General features: G+C 34.3%; 4 protein-coding genes across 6 annotated transcripts; all 4 read right to left on the reverse strand.

Annotated features, from left to right (window-relative positions):
• Positions 1-284: 284 nt before the first annotated feature.
• LOC108761183 (mitochondrial 2-oxoglutarate/malate carrier protein) lies at positions 285-2,685 on the reverse strand. 2 transcript variants are annotated; one of them, XM_018507589.1, is made up of 6 exons: positions 2,389-2,685; positions 1,287-1,502; positions 1,075-1,205; positions 796-966; positions 591-690; positions 285-498 (listed from the first exon to the last, which is right to left on the reverse strand). In XM_018507589.1, the coding sequence occupies exons 1-6, from the start codon at positions 2,445-2,447 to the stop codon at positions 297-299; spliced, it is 879 nt and encodes a 292-aa protein (XP_018363091.1). In that variant the 5' UTR covers positions 2,448-2,685; the 3' UTR covers positions 285-296. The 2 variants fall into 2 exon arrangements, with proteins under 2 accessions (XP_018363091.1, XP_018363097.1); XM_018507595.1 differs by lacking the exon at positions 2,389-2,685 and adding an exon at positions 2,160-2,175.
• A 547-nt stretch (positions 2,686-3,232) lies between these two features.
• Positions 3,233-4,756, reverse strand: Sec8 (exocyst complex component secretory 8). The gene is made up of 6 exons (XM_018506975.1): positions 4,724-4,756; positions 4,402-4,472; positions 4,155-4,316; positions 3,903-4,072; positions 3,617-3,713; positions 3,233-3,262 (listed from the first exon to the last, which is right to left on the reverse strand). The coding sequence occupies exons 2-6, from the start codon at positions 4,456-4,458 to the stop codon at positions 3,233-3,235; spliced, it is 516 nt and encodes a 171-aa protein (XP_018362477.1). The 5' UTR covers positions 4,459-4,472; positions 4,724-4,756.
• Positions 4,757-6,628: 1,872 nt separating this feature from the next.
• On the reverse strand, positions 6,629-8,591 carry TfIIB (transcription factor IIB). Its single transcript, XM_018507678.1, has 5 exons — positions 8,315-8,591; positions 7,787-7,897; positions 7,520-7,706; positions 6,984-7,454; positions 6,629-6,904 (listed from the first exon to the last, which is right to left on the reverse strand). The coding sequence occupies exons 1-5, from the start codon at positions 8,329-8,331 to the stop codon at positions 6,743-6,745; spliced, it is 948 nt and encodes a 315-aa protein (XP_018363180.1). The 5' UTR covers positions 8,332-8,591; the 3' UTR covers positions 6,629-6,742.
• Positions 8,592-9,784: 1,193 nt separating this feature from the next.
• On the reverse strand, positions 9,785-11,343 carry LOC108761258 (uncharacterized). 2 transcript variants are annotated; one of them, XM_018507689.1, is made up of 3 exons: positions 11,249-11,343; positions 10,547-10,753; positions 9,785-10,112 (listed from the first exon to the last, which is right to left on the reverse strand). In XM_018507689.1, exons 1-3 carry the CDS (start codon positions 11,294-11,296, stop codon positions 9,822-9,824), a joined length of 546 nt encoding a protein of 181 aa, XP_018363191.1. In that variant the 5' UTR covers positions 11,297-11,343; the 3' UTR covers positions 9,785-9,821. The 2 variants fall into 2 exon arrangements, with proteins under 2 accessions (XP_018363191.1, XP_018363194.1); XM_018507692.1 differs by having other exon boundaries at positions 11,241-11,301.
• Positions 11,344-20,278: the final 8,935 nt, after the last annotated feature.

The raw sequence follows: 20,278 nt of genomic DNA on the forward strand, positions 1-20,278 counted from the left end.
AATTAAAATATGAAGATATACTTTTCAGAAATTAACAATTTTAGAACCGACAAATTTCATAAAAGCCGCTATAAAAATCTGTATTACATGACAAATTATGAATTCTATATATATTTATACAAAATGATATTGCAATTGTGTGCGTAATATTCTACAGTATATATGCTAGAAAATGGGTTTATTATTAAAATAATGCTTTTGAAAATATACGAAAGCATTGGTAAAGCAAAAAGGAAACAAGATTTTGAAGCCTTAAATCATTGATAACTTTTTGCAATCGCGTACAATTGCAATTATTATGCCAAGTATGTTTTATAACCAGCAGTCATTTGCTCAAGAAAAATGAATGTTAAGACTGTATGAGGCCCTAGACGTGCGTAATATGGGAAGAATCCTTTCCACAATGCAAACAATCCTTCGTTCCTTATAACTTTGGTCAGGACATCAATTGCGCCTGTAAATTCTGGTTTGCCATTTATTGTTTTCATGTTTTGAATTCTGAAAAAAAGATCATTAAACATGTGAATCACATGTTAAGAATCACATGTTAATTGAATTTCAAACGATATCATGAACTTATCGCGTAATACCTTGTTTTAGCTATATCTACAGGCATAGAGGCGGCAGTGGTAACTAAACCAGAAATCATGGAACTTGCAAAATGTAATACTATATTTTCCTCAAAATACCCTATTTTAAAAGAAAAAAAGAATACGATATAAAACAAATGTAACCATTGTAGTGTCATTTATATAACTTTAAAGAATCTAATAATGATGCAATGTGTCTACAAACCTGTATCTAGCAATGCTTGTTTTGCCTGAGAGTATGATGCCAATTGTGCTGCGTTTACAACCATAGCTCGTCCCATAGTAGGAATGGCGCCACGCCATAACGTAAAGAGACCTTCCTCTCTAATTATACGGAATAATGCATCGAACACATTTTTGTAATTGCGTCTATCAGCTGCATTTAAAATGTTTAAATTCTATAATTTGTACGTGGATATGTATACTAAACTAGTAACATATACAAAGTAATAATCTTATTGTATGGAAAAAATTAAAAATGTACCAATAGGTAATCTTCCATCTGCTGTCATCCTAATTAAAGCTACTTCAGCGGGTGTACCTACAAATGCTCCGACACAACCAGCCGCCATACCAAGTACTGCTTTTACAATGAAACTTGGTTGCGTTTCTTTTCTAAATCAAGCCAATATACTTGATATAAATTTACTTCAATTCTTATATAATTGTAAAATCTTATATACAAAGTTAACTTACGAAGAAACTTCCATAAGCCAAGTATATATACCAAGTCTAGTAGTGGTATATGTAGCCTGTCGCATTAAACCGGCAGATAAGCCTGAGTATAATGCTAAAACGCCTTCATTTTTCAGAATTGATGATGTAACACTTAACGTCGATGTTTTTGTGCCACTTAATTGCATGCGATTTTTTATTAAATCCAATGGTTGTACAAAACATGTTGCTGCCATACTGTAATTAAATATATATATATATGTCCTTTATCGATTATCTCTTAGATAAAAATATAAATTCCAAATTTATTAGGTAATTTTTAACAGATAATTTATCAGATAATTCTATCTCTTTCTTTTTCTTTTCTTTATTCTGCTTTTTCTACAATCCAAATACAATAAATTTTTCTCACAATTAGTACAATAGATTTGCTTTGGCACTCAAACGAGCTAACTAATGAATGTTTTCATGTAATTATCACAGACTGTACTGTCTTAATGCATTGCACGCAATTGTGATGAAATTACAACTTTAGTCTAAGCAATTAAATTTTATAATACATATAAGAGTTAATATTTAATAAAAGTTAATAATCAGGACATATTTTGATAAAATTTTATTATTGTATAAATTTAAAGAAGATTAAACCACATTAATTTATATTTTTATTTTCTAAAAATTAAATAAAATCAGTTAATTTATAAAATAATTGAAATAACATGTAAAGTTTAATATAATATAGATTATATTATTTTTTGTACAATTTTCTATAAATTATTAAAAATTAAGATTTTAATGGCGCCATTGGTTATAAGAGAAGCTATATTAATTTATCCAGGGTTACACCTCTATTTATAGTATGCTAATAAGATATATACATTAATATATACAAACAGATTGCATCATCTTGAAAAATTTAAATTCATCTTTTTTCTTCTATTTTCAATTACTAACAATGTCAGTTATGTAATTTGCAAGAAGTAATTTTGATAAAACGTACGTAATCTTGATCTTTGAACTCTAGCTCAATGATTAGGAAATTCTCTTATAATTATCAAACAACGTAAACATATTTTCTGAGATGTCACATGTCCAGAGTAAACATAAAAAAAAGCACACAAACCCAGATGTCCCACCAATGAGGAACTTTACACCGTTCGGTACTGTTTTTTGGCTGGTCATTTTTATTAAATTGATTAAACTTGTTGAATATCACGTCTGTATTAATCGTGCTATATCAATTACACGTATCTTTTTGTACAAAATAATTAATCATCCGATATATAAAGAAAACGAAATAATTAAAAAACTGTTTGTTGAAGGACACGCGTCCTGCCAAATGTACCGCTCATGAACACAGAAGAAGTTGGAATGGTCGGAATCACTCAGAGTCATATGTATATTCGTGATCGTCCTTTAGACATTCGTGTTATACGTTATCAGCTGATTCGCAATTTACGAAAATAACAGAAACGCCACCTTTCTATAGCATTGATACTTCGTATGTGTTGAACTTGAATGTTGGATATTTCATTTCACATGTTAAGTTACACTATAATTAGATACACATCAGCGTCATATCTAAATATTCATACATTATGGCTGTGTCGGATCATATGTATTATTATTTATGAATAATATAATGATAATTTTTGCAATTTTAAAATATTGTAAATTGTACATTTACGATATTCAGTAATTATTAAGTATATTATAACAGATATTGTTTTCTTAATATTTATTAAATTTTTTAGATTATTTAAATTTTTGGCGATTCTAAATTTTTAATTGTTTAAATATTTTTCTAATCGGTCGGTAAAGAAGCTGATGACTTTATTGACAGTAGCTAATTAATTATTTAATCGATTTTGTAAACCGCGAAAATTTAATTTCTTAAAACATGCATCACACACACACACATCAAAAAAATATAATAAAATAAAACATTAACTGAAATTCCAAGAAGTTTAAGGATTTATGAAATAAGGCAAATATTTCTGTAAAACGTAAATATTTAAATTCTTAAAAATTTACATACTATTAGGAGAATATTAAGAAAATTAAATATATTAGGAAAATTATAAAATAAGAAACATTTAAAATTTCAAAAATTATAATTTAAAAACTTTTAAAATTTTAGTTTTACATGAATTAATAAACTTCAAGCGAAAATTTTAATTCTCAAATATATTTTGCTGTTGAATAACGTGGAAGGAAATATGAATTATAACTTTATTAACTATAATGTAATGTGTACATACAATTTCTTTTATTTTAATTTACGTAACATAAAAACTTGTACTTAAAAATTATTTTATGATTCTACATTTATTTAATGTTATGTGAGAAACTATAAATTTATAATTAGAAGTATCATGTGATATATTGGATGGTAATAGCTCAGGCTCAGTTAAACCTGTTATCATACGTCCATATGAATCTGAAGTCCTAAAAAAATTAATTTATATTCAATTAACAATTGAAAACACATTTTTAAAATCTCAAATACGTATCGATATACAGATATCTCTTGATCAAATATATGTATATTCAGAATTTCTTAATAATCTACTGAAAAGTTGCTAATTTTAATGTATCACTTTTCTATCAACGCAGTGATATGTAAATATAACTTACACATCTTTTAGAAGATGTAAGACTTGTTTATGTTCTATTCCTTCCAGCCATAAATTCAATAACTCCTCTCGTTTACATCTCAATAATTGTTTACAGGCATTCAGATTCTCCTTTACTGCATGAATCTTTTCTCGTGCTGATGTAACTTTTTCAGATAGTTCACTGAATATCTAAAAAAATATATAACACAATATATACATACAATAAGTTCCAACTTTCTTATTAAATTCAAATATACATGTTCATATATACCTGCATAACTTCCATGAGATCTTGGTCATGTAATGAAACCAATTCTTCCAGTCGTTGATCACTTCGTTTGTATTCCTTTTCCAACTTAGCTTTCTCAATCTCACGTTGTTCATTTGTTTCACTCGCTGATAAAGCACGAATGACTGAGATCAGCAAACCACTCTATAAGTCATGCAAGACACATGACATCTTATTCTGATATAATTCAAAATAAGAGAAGTTTTCCATAATTATAAGATTTACTTGCCGTTTCTTTTGTTGGTTTGATCCCTCGTGGTGGTTTGATAGGAGGCGTTATATTCATTTTATAATAATGAGCTACAAAACGAAAAATTGTTATTCAACAATATAAAATTCTATATATACTTTGCTAGAGCAGCATTAGATACTTGTATAAATTAAATACTTTAGATTTATGAACTTAATTTTTTTGTATTTGTTCTTATTAACCAAAAAGATTTTTATTCTGAGATTAAGGTTAACTTTTCTCAATTAAGTCTCTTCTCTCTTGGAGATATATAATATATCTGTATTGATATAAATGAAAAAAATACAGCCGAAAAACTTACCAGTCCACTTAAATTAAAAGATTTTTTATTTATTTTGGAACATGAATTCTTTATTACAATTTTTCTCTTTTGCAGGTTCCCTCCTATTATTATAATTTAATCGTGTCAGATTCAATTATTTTGTACACAAGACTTCTTTATTCTAAATTTTTCTTTATTCCAATAGTCACTTCCTTCCCTCTAAAACGTAAACAAAAGTCTCCCCAGTCCCCAGTTTCCCCTCGCACTTCTCTGTCCCTCTAGGGGTGCGTTCCGTTTCTCGCATAATGTGCATAATGCGTCGTTTATCCTTGTTGCTCACCAAATGTTAAACAAAGACAATGGATGCATCATGCACATCATGCGCGATACGGAACGCACCATAGCTCATACTTGCCAGGTCACGTGACTACATGAAAGTCATTTTAGTCAAGTATGTCACATGGAGGACAAAAAGCGCGTAAACAAGTTCTTATTCAGATATTAAAATAAGCATGCAACGGATTTCCCGAGTAAAATTTTGGTGCAGAGGAAATCACATGTAAAACTATCATTCCAGTTATGCTTTGAAATAGAATTTAAGAGGAAAAAAAAGGAGGAACAAAAAAAGATATATATAGAAAATGAAAATCCGTCTCCAGTTACATTTTTTGTACTATACATTTATAATTTCCTGCAGCAAGAAAATACAGTTCATGTGTCAAGGAAATGTATTGTGTATATTTGCGTTTTATCTATCGGCATTAGAACAGCTTTGCAAAATCGCAAAATATTTTCATAAAGAATTTCTATTAATCGAAAAGAAATGCCTGTTGGAGGAATAATAAAAATCGAATCTAATTCCTAGAATTATTTTATTAAAAAATTGCTTATCAATAAAAAAATAGTATCTTGAAAGCCAATAATCCAAATTTAAACTTATTATTGTCTTAAAAACAAAGAGATTAATACGTAATGCAACACATAATCAGTTGATATACTTTAATATGTTAAAAGTTTATGTTAAAAAATCGCGCATTGGATATAAATTGGGGAATTATAGACAGTTACAGTAGTGTTACTCCTTCTTTCATTTTTCAAATATCACAGAACAAATTTTATACAACCTTATTTTTATTGTACAATATTTCATTTCGTAGAACTTACAATTGCGTTTCTCCAAAAATTAACTTCGGATCATCAATAATATTACCAAGTTTATCAAAGAGATATAAGAATTTTGTAGAAAATGTAGAATTTAGCACATCATCATATATACGTATACATAGGTTCATGTTCCCTTCTTTTGTATAGATTCCCTTAATATCTTTTCTAAACTTTTATGTTAATATAGGTGTTATAAATATTAATTAAGTTCATATATCAATTATATATACATAAAAAATTGTACAATTTATAGAAAATTGTATATTTATATAATTAATATATAACTATTATTAATTATACAATTATATCTCAACTATAAACTTATATGTATATATATATACATATATATATATATATATATATATATATCTTATATATACGCATGTATTTCAAATAACATAAGGCCCTCTTAGAAGAATTGTTGTTTTCTAATAGTGCAATTGAAAAAAAATTGTTTTATCAGTTACAACTGTGCAAAATTGAAAGGGCTTCTCCTCGTGTTACAAATTATAAACTTACAAACAGAAGGAAATAACGGAAAGTTGAGTTGTACGTTACGTAGAAGAAGTATAAATTACATGATGCAATTTTTATAAAGTATAAAATATAATGGAATATGAATGTTAAATATATTTCACCTAAGCACCATGTCTTCGAAAAATACAATCAGAATAAAATAAAATAAAAAGAGAAAAAGAAAAATGTTAACATACCACTATATACTTGCAGTAAAGCAAAGAATATTGAATCGTATAAATTATTCAGGAATGTACCCTGCCGATAAAAATAAAATATTGAATTATACGTGTTCGATTATGCTTGTGATGGAAAACAGATATTTATTTAAAACGGTCAATATATTTCGGAAGAAGAAAGTAAAGCTTTTTCTTGGCTTTACATTTGTGGTAACTGATCGATCGGTGTGGCAAATCGGAAATCTTCCGGGAAGAGCTGGCTTGCATGCGGGTACATCAATTTGTAGGATTGTCGGATTGTGACATCTGCAACACCAGCGGTGTCTCCAATCTCCTTCTGTGACCTCTTGTCCTCCGACGCCTGTGTAAGGTAAAAATACATAAAAATAAAATAGTGCCTGTTTAATTATAGAATGTAGTGTCGCCATAATTTTGCATACCTGTGATGCCATATAAATTGCCGCAGCGGCGACAGAGATGGGCGATCTTCCAGGTACAATGTCAATTTCCACGGCTTTCCTAGCAATATGTGTGGCGGCTCTTTGTACCATATTGGGAAGGCCAAGATTGGAACAGAATCGAGACATGAAATCACCAGTGGTAATAAGATCCACACTTGTTTCAAGAGCTTTGAGAATCAACTTAAAGCATCGACCAATTTCTTTCTTGCTTATCTTGCTGACTGCACAAATCTCTTTAAATGTACGTGGCACCCCTTCCTGTCGACAGGCAATGTACAAACATGCAGAAGCAATTGCATCGTTTGCACGACCTTTCAGATTTTTGCCATCGTGCACTTGCTTGAACAACGTATTGGCTCTGTCCACAATAGTTTTCGGTAAATTAATACGATCTGCCATACCATTAATCTCGCGAAACGCATTAAGTAGAGTTCTATCAGAACTACTCATCTAAAAAAAATTTTTTTTTCAGCAATGACTTTATTATATAAAGTAATAAGAAATTGAGTACTAACTGTACGTCGATTTTGATACTTGGCGGTACCAAAGCCATCAAAAGACGCGGCTCCTGTTCCTGGTCCTATCATTGTAGACAAGTCTGCACTGTTGAGGAGTGGATTCTCTGGACCACCAACACGTGATGGATCCACTCCTGATTTTTCATTGCTGAACGTCCTCCATTCTGAACCTACATCTATCACTCTATTAAGACATAAAAAATGTATGAATGTGTAAAATTTATTGAAGATCTATCTTTATACTTGTATCTGTGACTGTTTTACCTGTCCCCCACAACTAATCCACATTCTGAACAAATCTGATCTCCTGCCCTATAATCTTCTATAAGTGGAGCATCTGGATGTGCGTAACAACAAACCTTGTTTGTAGCATTCCTGTAAGAATAAATATTTTACTGTTACGATGAATTCGTACATTTGGCATTACTTAGATAAATCTTATGTTTAAACAAATCTATAATATGTTTCTGCCAATGTCAACAGACAAATAAATCGTTCATTCTTTTATTTCTAATTGTTAACATTATATCGAAGCTTAACATAATTTTACGATCGTTAATTTTGATTTAACTGTTAAGGTTATATTTGTATCACGGATTAACCCTGTGACGATTAATTTATTCCTAATTAATGAAGTGTTCTCTAAATAGTAAATAAAACTATATAATTATATGCAATCTTAACCTTACTTTAGTTGCGATAATAAGATAAATATTAAACGTGATTCGTGACGATTGTTACCTTTTCGATAATCAACATTCGAAAGTAATATTCATTTTTCGTGAAGCTTACCGTGACGAACTTGCCATATTTTCGCATTCGCGGATAAACTGAGATAAACTAACACTGTTCAGCACTACTTGTGACCCAACACCAGAGACAGAAAATACATCCAATACTGATCCAATACTGGCAATCACTGGCAATGCACTGCAAATATGCAAATTTTGCAATGTCTACAATCGTGTAAAAATACAAGCATCAGTACTTAAAGAGCCGTTTACAATGGAAATAATAAAGTGTAAACTTGTAAACTATAAAGGATCGTCTTCTATTATATTTAGATTTAGAATAATATATACTGCGTTCTCCCGAAACACAGATATAGGCTGTGTTCCAAATTCACTGTCAGTGCTGAAAATGTATAATACACGTAACGTAACCTATAGATTTTCAGTGCCATACAGTAAAAGCTTAAAGGACAGTTCACACCTTGACAAGAAAGCAGAAAGCAGGAAAATAGAAGCCAATCAAGACTCGAGTTGGAAAGAAAATAGAAGAATGTCTACTATCAGTGTGAGTTCTATAATTGGCTTCTGCTTTTCTGCTCTTTCTGGTTTCTGAAGGCGTGAGTCTCCCTAAAGCCTATATATCATACTACCGACAATACTGATTAGAGTTGGGCAATTTAGAACTGCGATAGTTTCTTACATTTACTTACGTGTGTATAATAGTTTGTATAATACGTATAATATGTATAAAACCTACAAAAAGTACGTATAATACATGGTATTATATATATAAAAACCGAATAAAAACCATATATGTTACATTATGTTTAACACATGCCCAACCCTGTTGATTACAAGTCGACCAGACTTGCAATCATAGTCGATTAAGGCCAGAGCACCTTTACATAACGCATGATAAAGCATAAAAAAATCAACCAATCTAAGTTTTCTATTTTATGAAAAGAAAGGAAATGATGAATTCTAATTGGTTGATTTTTTTATTTGAATTTTTTTATTAATTATGTGTTATGCAAAAAATCTGTGCTACAGTCTACTACCACCTGCGTTTTTTCGGGACTAAAGCATAATACATAGTAACGTGTTAAAAAATTTTTATTGCAAACAATGGAACGTTATCATACTTAACATATAATATATAGATATCTAAATATAATTATTCAAAATTTTTCAAGTTACAATCTGTGACCTACATAAAAAAGTATATATGTACATATGTATAAACAATGTTTCTTCTTATATCTACATGTTAAGAACTAATTACAATAAGCTATCTCTCTTAATATTATATTTTTCTAATATTTATTGACTTTTTTTAACAACTAATTAATTATTTAACATTAAAAATTAATGTATAACACAGCGTAGCTTCTGTAGAAAATCGATAATTATGACATTATTTAAACATAAACAATGAACAAGAAACAATTTAAGAGATTCATGAAAAGTTGAATAATCATACTATTTAATTGTATATATATACATATATATATATCATAGTATGCATTATATATATGTCAATTTAATTAAATAAAAAGTATAAAAATAGATTATTCTGTTGGCCCGACTCTAATATCGATAGAACCTTCTCCACCATGATAAGGCGGAGAATTCGTTTGTTCATCGACGTTATTAGGAGTTTCCGGTGTTGTCGGAAGTGGTGTATAATTGTTATCAGTGTTTGGAGTTTCTTGAATGATAATGATTGGTTTGTTCCAACGATTTCCATGTTGATGATGCTGCCATTGGTGCCCTGGTGGAACATTATGCCACTGCCACCACGATTCCCTATCAGAATTTTGTTGCGGTGTATGTCGTGTGTCGTCGGAAGCAATAATCATCTACAAAACACGAAATGTATTTCAACTTATATATTTGCATTTTATAAGAACATGTATTATATAACTTATATAAAATTTTTTCGCACAAATTTTAGTCGTCTACAAATTAAAGAGCGAAAAAATAGTCGACCGAATTTATTCAATTCGTTAAATACCTCATTTGAGAATCGACCTTCGAAATATTTTAAAGTTAAAATGAACATCGCGACATAAAAATTACAAATGCTATATAAATTTTTTCGCTCTTTAATTTGTTGACAACTAAAATTTGTGCGAAAAAATTTTTTTAATCTTGGAAAATTATTACTGGTATATACATATAGATGATTATAATTACTCGAAAAGTTTTACTATTACATAAAAGATTGATTCTTTACAAAAATATCTATATTTGAGGATTTCAAAATTGTTGCGATTCTTGTATAAGTACATACCATGTCGTTTGTCTTTGGGTTTTGGCATACCCATTCGATGTCAGTAAATTTATTGTTTTGCTGCTCAATTCGTTGTGGATATCCCCATCCGCGGCCAGGATTGTTTCCTCTTTGATCTTGAAAGCCAGGGTAAGGCGACCATTCCGAATGAGCTTCAATTTCGATGGCTATGAGCAATGCAACAGCGACCAATAGTATCTTCATTTTCTATTGTTTACAGGAAATAAATCAAATAAGTAAAGAAATGACCAATATAATTAAAACTTAGATCTTGATGTTTAATAATAATTATATATAAATTATAAATACACTTTTTATTTATACAGATTGCGTTCCGTTTACTATCAGTTTTGGGATGCAATCATTAACTGATGCTAAAATAATAACGTCACAAATTAAATTGATCGTCAATTTAATAATATTGCCAATATAAGTAACTTGAAACATTGAAAAAGACTTATTATTGCGAAAAATATTATCACGTAGATAGCGGATAGATTTTACATAAATTATAGATTATGTAAATTACACTTTTAACATAAATTACACTTTAAACTACAAATGTATAAACTTTAACAAATTTTTAAATTTGCATCAAGAACAAAAATTAAAAAATATACAATATTTTTAATTACACAATTTAATCGACAAAACAGTTTTTTAAATCCGTGGATTGATCGTAACTTCACTTTAGAGACTTACAGTAATACTGCTGATAGTATCTGAAGAAGAGCCAGAAGCCACGATCATTAACGCAGAAAAACTGCACTTAGCTAATAAGCCGTCATCGCAGCGTCCTTTCCTTATATAGCGATTTATTGACACGCAACCTCTGCTCATCCGGTGTCCAATTGAATTCTATTAACACAATCAACTGTAGGTGAAACGGAGATTTTGATTCATGAATGACGTCGGCAGATATGACGCATTATATTTGCACAATTTGTATAAATAATACACAAGAAGCGATTCGCATTATTAAAATCGATTAGGATCTTCTTCTCTTCCTTCTCCCTCTCTATTTCTTTCTCAAGGCAATTCGTTGTCGTAATACCGGTTTAGAGTTTTGAACGAACCGGTATCGCGAAATTACGCGAATCGCTTCGACGGCTGCCGCTATCATTAAGCAACGAATTACAGGACGCCGTGAGCCGGCGGCTGACGCGGAATTATTGTAATTTATGTCACGGTTCATCGCCACGCCGCACGCCGCCATCACGTATATACGGTATATACGTCCAGTGTATGAAAGGTCAATAAATGTCGCAATGGCTACGCCGCTCTTTTTTCCAGCTCTACAAAACAAATGATTTCCTCGCTTCGCACCGTATTCAATGGCTGCGTTCAGCAGAAAAAGTAGCTTTGCAACTGTTGTAAAATTTTTTAATACGATTGGTCTTGCTCTTCCCAGACAGCACACAATATTTATAAAATATTTATAAATATTTATAAGATTTATTTTAAATATTTTCTAAATATTTTTGTCATCTTAGATTGTACAGATCATAAACATTTATTAAAATATTATGAAATATTTATTGTAAATGTTGTAGTAAGTGCTATGAAAATATTTAATGAGACATTATAATTCAAGTAAAAAATATTTTAGAAATATTTATTTATATTTATCATAAATATTACATAAAATGTTTAGTCTATGTATTTTAATATTTCGAAAACTTTATATAAAATATGTATAAAATATCTATATAATATTTCAAACAATGAATATTAATAAATATTTATCATAAATATTCTGTGCTGCCTGGGTTAGTTCCTCATTGAATCTAAATATATTGTACGAATCAATTCATATTCAAGAATTTTACAACAGTTGCAAAGCTACTTTTTCTACTGAACACAGCCAATATTTGCGTATTCATCGAATTGTGGATTTTAGTAGATAGACTTATGTAATTTCAAAATAATGTTTTACGATCTAACAAGGAAATATTGGATTTAATATTTTTTGTGCTCCGCAACACATCTAAAGTCCAGCGAAATCGGTGAGGGGCAATCCGACGGTTTCCTTGTAAGCTTTGTTATTAGTAACGCATAATGATTTTAATGAAAACGCTGTTAATCTTAAGGAAATTACGATTACGTCATATTTGTACTATATATGTACAAGTATAATTCCATGAATTTTTTGCAAAGACATATCTTGTAAACGTTGCATTTAAATAAGTAACATATTTCCATTATTGAATTAAAAATTTGTAATCTTATACAATTATTATATTTTTCTTTCTAATTGACACAATACGAAAATTTTTTATTTTTTACGCGTAAACATCCAACCTGCACGTAACTGTATGTCGGCATACCGGATTACAAATCCAACCGTCAGATGGAACCACTAGAATTATCGTAACGTGTCACAAACAGCGTTCTTTGACAGAGAAAAAATTAAACGTATTATGGAAAAGAGATTCCGAACATACAATTATTTACCGTGTTTTCGTTGAATTTAACAAATTTTATCAGTTTAAAAGTCAAATGTTCAATCTTTTAAAATCATTTATCTTCAAGTCCCAATTATATCTATAAACTACAAAATTTTCTAAAAAATAAATAATTTAATATTTCAAAAATATCAACTCTCGAAGATTCTCGTTTATCTATCGGTATATCCATATTACGTTTCTTTAATCAATATACGTGCCAAAGGTGATGAATCAGTTGGCGTTTTACAGCGAATACGTACCCCCCTCTTCGCATTAAAGCGCTCGATAATTCCAAGAGCTCTGTGTTTTTATCGCGATCGCATTTAGAAAAATCTTCCACGAATACCGTTCGCTTCTTTTTCTCTCGCCGTTCTATTTTTCTTCTTCGACCGGGCAACGGTCCAATCGACCACGGTCGTGTTCCGCGGCCGGAGTAAAACGAACATAAGGTCCTCAATGAACGAAAACACTCTTCGTCGTGGAGTGTGGTCGGTCGAGCACCACGATGTCTCGGTGTCGCCGTAAAGAAATATGCTTCTTGGACTTTTCGCCGCGCTATCGCAGGCTCTCTATCGCCGATCCCGATTACTTTCGAGGAAGCCGCGCTCGAATCATTCGCGTTAATTCGACGTTCTCTCATTTTTTTCCTTCCTTTTTCTTCTTTGTTTTGATACGTACCACGTAGACATATATACAGCGGGCCTCTTGGGCTTAATGCCTCTCTTATTACCGCGCGCAACTATTGCCTTCCTAATGAATACCGTAATTTATAATACGCTGCGGTTGCTTTTGTCGGTTTATTGGGCGCGGAAACCGGGGACTTCAAAGGCATTCCCTTATCATTTATGTTCCACGTTATTTGGCTATCGTCCGCGGGTTATCGATCGTCGGGGAATTTTGTAATTCGATTATTTTTGCGTCCGCAAATTAAATGCGTATAATTACGCGACGCTCTATCTAGGCAATAATTAAGCGGATACTATCAATTATAATAAAGTAAAATAATAAATTAAGCGGATACTATCAATTATAGTATAATAAAATATAAGTTTCACACTTTATAGTTTGAAAAACTGCAAATACTGAAGGTTGTTATAATATCAGATGATACAATGACGTTTTCTCTTCAACGTAAAAAGAAAAAGAAAAAAAAATAAAGTGCAAGAAGTTGAGCTAAAAAGAATAGGTTTTCTAATATCGAATAGAGAATATACAAAGATTGAATATTTGGTCAGCTTTGACACTCAATGTTTTTACTCGAATGTCATTTGTGTCATTTGCTTTTATTATTTGAATTTATCTGTTTCTGCGATATTTTTCAAATAACAACTTTATGAGAAAACGGGTAGAGAATAAAGGACGCGATAATGCAATTTTAATGCATACGCAAATACATTAAAATGGCATTACATCGTTTAATGTGCAATTACCTGATACTATTAAAGACGAATCAACTACGTGTCATTATGGATTCAGTAATATCGTGAAAAGAAGGAAGTTCTCATCAGGTTACAAACGTCATCGCTGCTGAATCTCGGGGAATTCGTTTCTCTTTATCTCTGTTTTCTCCGGTGTAACTTTTTCTCGAAATAATTGACGCGTTTCTCCTTCGTGGCGATCCCACGAAACGCGCTCACACGCATAGATCCGACACATGGGGAAAAGAGGCCGTGAACATCAATGCGTCCCTCCGCGATGTGACAAGACCGACAGACCGCATGTCCATCGTGTCGGTCGGGGATTAGAATGGGACGGAATGGGACAGAAGGAGAGAACGGAGTTCACGAGCGGTCGAGTATTCGAAATCGAGAATACATCCCCGCGACGACAACACAACTGTATGACGATGGTGTGGGAAGGAATCTTAGTTGTAATGCGGACTACAGAGAGCATTATTTATTAATAGCAAACCCGATGATGCGCGCGTGCACGCACGCGTGTGTGCATGTGTGGTGTGTGTGTGTGTGTGCGCGTGTGTGGTGTGCGTGCGCGCGCGCGCGCGCGCGCGTGTGTGTGTGTGTGGGTCCACCGCACCGCCACGAGGGAGTGGCGTGGCGGAACGCCATGCTAGAGCGAGCGCAACAACACGATGAATCGTGGAACGGATCCCTCGTGCCCCCTCGAACCCTCTTTCCATCACCGGGATACGATCTTCCTCCTTTTCATCGACTTCTCTCTCTTTCGCTTCAGCCACCCCGGTTCCTTCTGTCCTTCTCGCTCTTTGCGCGGTCCTTTGCCGCACCGCTCGCTCTCTCTCTTCTTTCCGCTTCGCGTCTTTCTTGCTCTCGCTCACTACTCGCTCGTTCAACCTCTCTCTATTTATCCATCTATCTCTGTCGTACGTTTAGCTCTCCTCTCTTTCTCGGCCAACACATGGATACGATTCTCGCGCGCGCGCGCACCCAAGGGACGGTCCGCCGTTGTAGGAGAGTGGACGAACGTTCGCTTTGTCGGCGCCCGCGGCTGAGATCAAACGCACCGGCCGTTTCCTCCTTTCCCCCGCGCCGTAACACGACCAAGGTTCCACCGTTCGTCCGTCCGTTTGTTCGTTCGTTCGTTCGTTCCACCGCTCCACGTCTCTCCGCCGTAGTCGTCCACCGTCTCGTTCTTTCTTCCTTTTTCCCGCCGGTATCATCCGGCAAACCGCGCCGAGAGAGTCCAAGCAAAACCGACCGACGCCGGTTGGCCGACGAGTCGCTCTCTTGCCGCGTCGGCCGCGTTCGCCTCGCGGCAAAACTGTATTATAGCCTTCTCCGTATCCTGTCCTGTCCGGCGCGTCTCGGGGGCCTCCGTCCATCTCGCGAACCCCCCCCCCTCCCCCTCAAATCGTCCCTCTCGCGATAAATATTTACCTCGCCCTTTTGACGCCGTTACTGTCTAATCGACGCGATCGCGCGAAATGCTCGCGACAGCCAGCCGGCCGATCGATCGACCGGTCGACCGATGACACCCTGCGATCCGCTAGGATTACCCGAATGTATGGCTGCGTTCAGCAGAAAAAGCAGTTTTGCGACTATTGTAAAATTCTAATATGATCGATTTTGCTTTTAGTTTCTCACTGAATCTAAATGGATAAACCAATCGCATTAAAAAATCTTACAACAATCGCAAAGCTGCTTTTTTCGCTAAACGCAGCCAATCACGAGAAAAGAGTATACATGAACATAAAAAAAAAACGATAGGAGGGGATATAATTTTTTATGCGTTAAATGTAGATGTTTAATAAAATAAAATTTCTAGAATATAATTCTTATTGACAATTCGTATTGGTATAATTTTGATAAATGTACAATAAGACCTTAAAAAAAGTACGTGACTCTCTTTAGAAGAGTACAACCGGGTAACCCTACGATTCATCTCGTGCAGCACAGATCATCCCAGCAACGTTACTGTAAGCTTTTGTTCTTTACGCGGCATGACAATAAGTTTCATCCCCCTATCATGTAATTAGCGACGCTGACGTCGCGGATACACGGATTCAGCTATCTCCTCTTTTTGCAACCAGATAATTAAAATCGACATAATACCACCGAGTTCAATTTCCGATACGTTCGAAACAAGCAAGACTAATTTGCATTTGTTCGTCAAGGGATTAAAAATGCGTTGACTAATATGAAATCGAACGTCCCCGAATTATAATTGTTTTCGGTTTCTTTCTGCGCTTTATCAGATGCACAGGTGATCACTGGCGAGATCAAAGCGCTTAGGCGAAATTAGATAGAAAGAGAGCGTGTTCCTTGATGGTGGCACAAGACGCATCTGGAAATAGTTTATTATTAATAGATGACTTGAATTCAACACCGAGAGAGAGAGGGGGGAAGAGAGGAGGGCGAGGGTGAGAGAAAAGGAGAGAGAGTGAGTGCATGGTGCCGGCGTTATTTCGAGGTTAGTCTGTACCCGCGTTTTTGAGCCGCGTGTTTTATTTCCCCTTACCGGCGAACAGTCAGCGCGTCGCGAGGCTCCCCTCTGCCCCCCTTCGAGCCCCTATCCGAGCCGCACCGAGCCACCAACCATCCTGCTCCCTCCGAACCTCCCCGCGCCAACCCCCGCGGGCTCGCCGCCGTTTCCCTTTTGCCTCTATCCTCCCCTTGCCGCGCGCCACTCCGCTCACCGTTCGCCCGACTCTCTCTCTCTCTCCGCCGCCTCTTAAAAACGAGACTTGCCGCCGACTTTCCGACAAAGGAATAAAGAAAAGAAACAACTAGCCACGCTACTCGGCTGAGGATGGCACGGCAAACCGTACCGCAACGCGGCACGGCACGGCACGGCGCAGCACGCCGCAGCGTGGCATGGCGGGTTCAGTTCGGTTCGGTTCGGTTCGGGTAGAGAGCCTTTCTGTATAGGGAGTGTGAGGGGGATGCTTCGGGCCGACCGACCGACCGACCGGCCGGTCGTTCAATGGCGTCGCCATCCGGGGGCTCGCCAATAGGGGGGCTAGGAAATAGAGAATTCCGAACGACGGAATTGCGCGATATTTACTCGCCTCTCTCTCTTTCTCGGAGAATCCGTGCTGCGTCCGCAGCAAACATTCCGCCGTTACGAGATCCGGACTGTACAACCCATTTTAAGATATGACAACTCTGTGGGTATTCCACCGATATGTCACAGATTTCGTGGTTTTTACAATATATAAAAAGAAAACGCATTCGATTAAAATACCTCGAATTAAAAGTGAACGGTATCAGAGTTGTAACAAATTCTTTATCCTAAAATTTCATAACTTTTTCTCTGATATCAAAGATGTTTCTTAATTTTCTGTATTTTCGTCCTAATTCAGAAACTTAAACATTTTATTGAGAAATCAATTTGACATAGTAATGTAAATTACTATTGCTATTAAAATATTGTAATATTTCTTTTCTTCAGAAGATATTGTATTAATCCAAGAAATTGCTTCATTTCTGTTAACAAAATTAACTTTCTTTATAAAAGTATATAACTATAATTGATTGTCTCAATTAGTTTTTCGTTTTGGTTATTCGTTACACGAGTTAGAATTCAATTGCGACCATGTAACTTTTTCTCCAGAGCGAAAGCGTGAAAAGTGACAATTTATTTGTCTGTTTACAAACTTAACTTTCTTTGCAAAAGTGTATAATTACAATTGATTTTCTCAATTATTTTTTCGTTTTGGTTATTCGTTACACAGCTAGAATTCAATTGTGATCATGTAACTTTTTCTCCAGAGCGAAAGCGTGAAAAGTGACAATTTTTATGTATGTATATACAAAAAAAAATTTTCACTTTTCGCTATTTCTTAAGGAAAAAGTTACGCAATTGTTCTCGAGATAAAAGCTACGTTTGAAGGTTCAAGATTTCCTTGGAGTATTTTATTTTTTGAAATCATATTACACCATAGAACGTGAGAAGGGACTGACGAGGGACTATGTAAAAGCGTAGAGGTGTCAGTATATATGTACATATATCTCGCGACGTATAATATTTAATTTCGCGCTTACGCAGCCAGCGCGCGGGACGTTGCATACAAAGGTGGCCTGTCGTGTTTTTGTTCAAGTTAATTGTTTCTCTTCCTCTTTTCTTTTTTTTTCTTTTTTTTTTTATTTCGATCGAGCGTGCTGCTAACAGTAGCGCACGGCGCATTAGTATTAGGGGAAAGGAGAGTAGAGACGAATGGATGAGGGATGGAAGGTAATCGTCGATGTATAAGGTGAAAGGATCCTGAAACACAAGCCGGGGACTCCTTCGGCGGCGGCGACGCCTATGTTTCTTCTGAAACACCGCTAGGAGATAATAGCGTGCGGGTACAGTCTCCAAAAAGAGTATCACCGATTTGACACGGACGGACTTTCCGAATGGTATTGCGCAGCGCTCGGCCGAGCGGGTCTCTCGGTGAAGCAATGTAAATAAAGAGTATCTCGACGAAAAGAATATAAGAATGCGAAATCGGAGCGCATTTCTCTAATTTGCCTGTCACCCACCATCCCCTCTCACCCCTTTTCTCTCTCTCTCTCTCTCTTTTCTCTCTACCCCCGTCGCTGTCTTTCATCTCCCCGTCTGACTCCGTGATTCATTGAAGCGTCGAAACAACACAACCGCGCGTTTGTGAACGATGACGTGCGTGTCGTCGACGTAAACACCGAAGTGATCTCAATGACGAGGGGTATCGATTTTTACAACGGAAACGGGCTCGGAAGTTTAGGGTTTCCCCTTTCTTTTTGTTTTTATTTTTTAATAACAATCGTACGATTAAGTTTCTTTACATGTAATTGTACACACGTGGGAACGGGATCGGCTTATTTACCGCGCGAATACTCGCGCGGGACGAGGGCAAAATAACGAATTCGATCTTTCGGTTATCGATCTTCGTGCACCGTCGTTAAATTCGGGTGATTACTATAACGCGTGATTACTATAATTCAGGTCAATTTTTCGATCACGAGATAAATAGCGTCATATTTTACGTCAGTACGCGTCAGAAGAAATATATCTAACTTTTTTCCTCATTTATCGCCGTTGGTGAAAAAGTTGAACTTCAGATTGTGAATTAATCAATGAAACAATAATTTAAGAGAATGTCTCATAATCTTGTTTAACGAAAATTGGGGTGTATATGACGTCACATAAAGTTCGTTTTTTTTTTAGCTGAACTTCTTGCGTAGTTTATCTTTTTCTTTTCACATTGGAGAAAGAAAGAGAAAAGATGATTGATATGTGCCAAAAATTCAGTCAAAAAGAACAGACCTACAGAAACTCTCAAATAACGTTTTCCACTGAGAAAACTAATGCAACACCGGTGCAATTGAGTGCAAATGGATTCCATATTTTTGATAGGTTAATAAATAATTTAATCCTTTTCTCAGATTATGAGATTATCGTGACAACAAAGAATATGTAGTTAAAAGAGTTAAATTATTTATTAATGTTGAAAAAGATGTAAATCGATTTGTATTCAATTGCACTCAGTATGCACCAGCGTTGCACTAGTTTTCCCAGTGGAAAATGCTAAAGATATTTGATGGTTTCCAAATAAGGACCAAAAAAGAAAAAAATTTTTAATATATATTATTAAAAGTATCAAGAGAAAAATCATAAAATCTTGATATGCATGTACATACACTTAAAAATTTCATGAAATTTAATGTATTTTTCATGAAAATTTATGAAATTTAATATACACACGTTCCTTATATTTAACTAAACTACTGTAACTTAATTTTCAGTTAAATCATTCGTTACTTTTAATTTCGCTCATAACCACGAGCTTCATTTTCATGTAAAGAAAGTATTTCTAACAATATATATAGTATTATATATATATATATAT

The sequence above is a fragment of the Trachymyrmex cornetzi genome, unplaced genomic scaffold (assembly GCF_001594075.2).
Source record: "Trachymyrmex cornetzi isolate Tcor2-1 unplaced genomic scaffold, Tcor1.1 scaffold109, whole genome shotgun sequence".
In the NCBI taxonomy this organism is placed as follows: domain Eukaryota; kingdom Metazoa; phylum Arthropoda; class Insecta; order Hymenoptera; family Formicidae; genus Trachymyrmex; species Trachymyrmex cornetzi.

What these genes read in the sequence shown, in the direction of transcription:
- LOC108761183 (XM_018507589.1), bottom strand. Translation starts at nt 2,447, where the DNA reads ATGACCAGCCAAAAAACAGTACCGAACGGTGTAAAGTTCCTCATTGGT. An exon ending in ACAAGCATTGCTAGATACAG is followed by an intron (nt 691 to 795) that starts GTTTGTAGACAC and finishes CTTTTAAAATAG; the next exon opens with GGTATTTTGAGGAAAATATA. An exon ending in GTAGATATAGCTAAAACAAG is followed by an intron (nt 499 to 590) that starts GTATTACGCGAT and finishes TCTTTTTTTCAG; the next exon opens with AATTCAAAACATGAAAACAA.
- Sec8 (XM_018506975.1), bottom strand. Translation starts at nt 4,458, where the DNA reads ATGAATATAACGCCTCCTATCAAACCACCACGAGGGATCAAACCAACA. An exon ending in TCAAACCAACAAAAGAAACG is followed by an intron (nt 4,317 to 4,401) that starts GCAAGTAAATCT and finishes CATGACTTATAG; the next exon opens with AGTGGTTTGCTGATCTCAGT. An exon ending in CTTCTAATTATAAATTTATA is followed by an intron (nt 3,263 to 3,616) that starts GTTTCTCACATA and finishes TACGTTTTACAG; the next exon opens with AAATATTTGCCTTATTTCAT.
- TfIIB (XM_018507678.1), bottom strand. An exon ending in AGTATCAAAATCGACGTACA is followed by an intron (nt 7,455 to 7,519) that starts GTTAGTACTCAA and finishes AATTTTTTTTAG; the next exon opens with ATGAGTAGTTCTGATAGAAC. An exon ending in CAATTTATATGGCATCACAG is followed by an intron (nt 6,905 to 6,983) that starts GTATGCAAAATT and finishes TACCTTACACAG; the next exon opens with GCGTCGGAGGACAAGAGGTC.
- LOC108761258 (XM_018507689.1), bottom strand. Translation starts at nt 11,296, where the DNA reads ATGATCGTGGCTTCTGGCTCTTCTTCAGATACTATCAGCAGTATTACT. An exon ending in ATACTATCAGCAGTATTACT is followed by an intron (nt 10,754 to 11,248) that starts GTAAGTCTCTAA and finishes TGTAAACAATAG; the next exon opens with AAAATGAAGATACTATTGGT. An exon ending in ACCCAAAGACAAACGACATG is followed by an intron (nt 10,113 to 10,546) that starts GTATGTACTTAT and finishes CGTGTTTTGTAG; the next exon opens with ATGATTATTGCTTCCGACGA.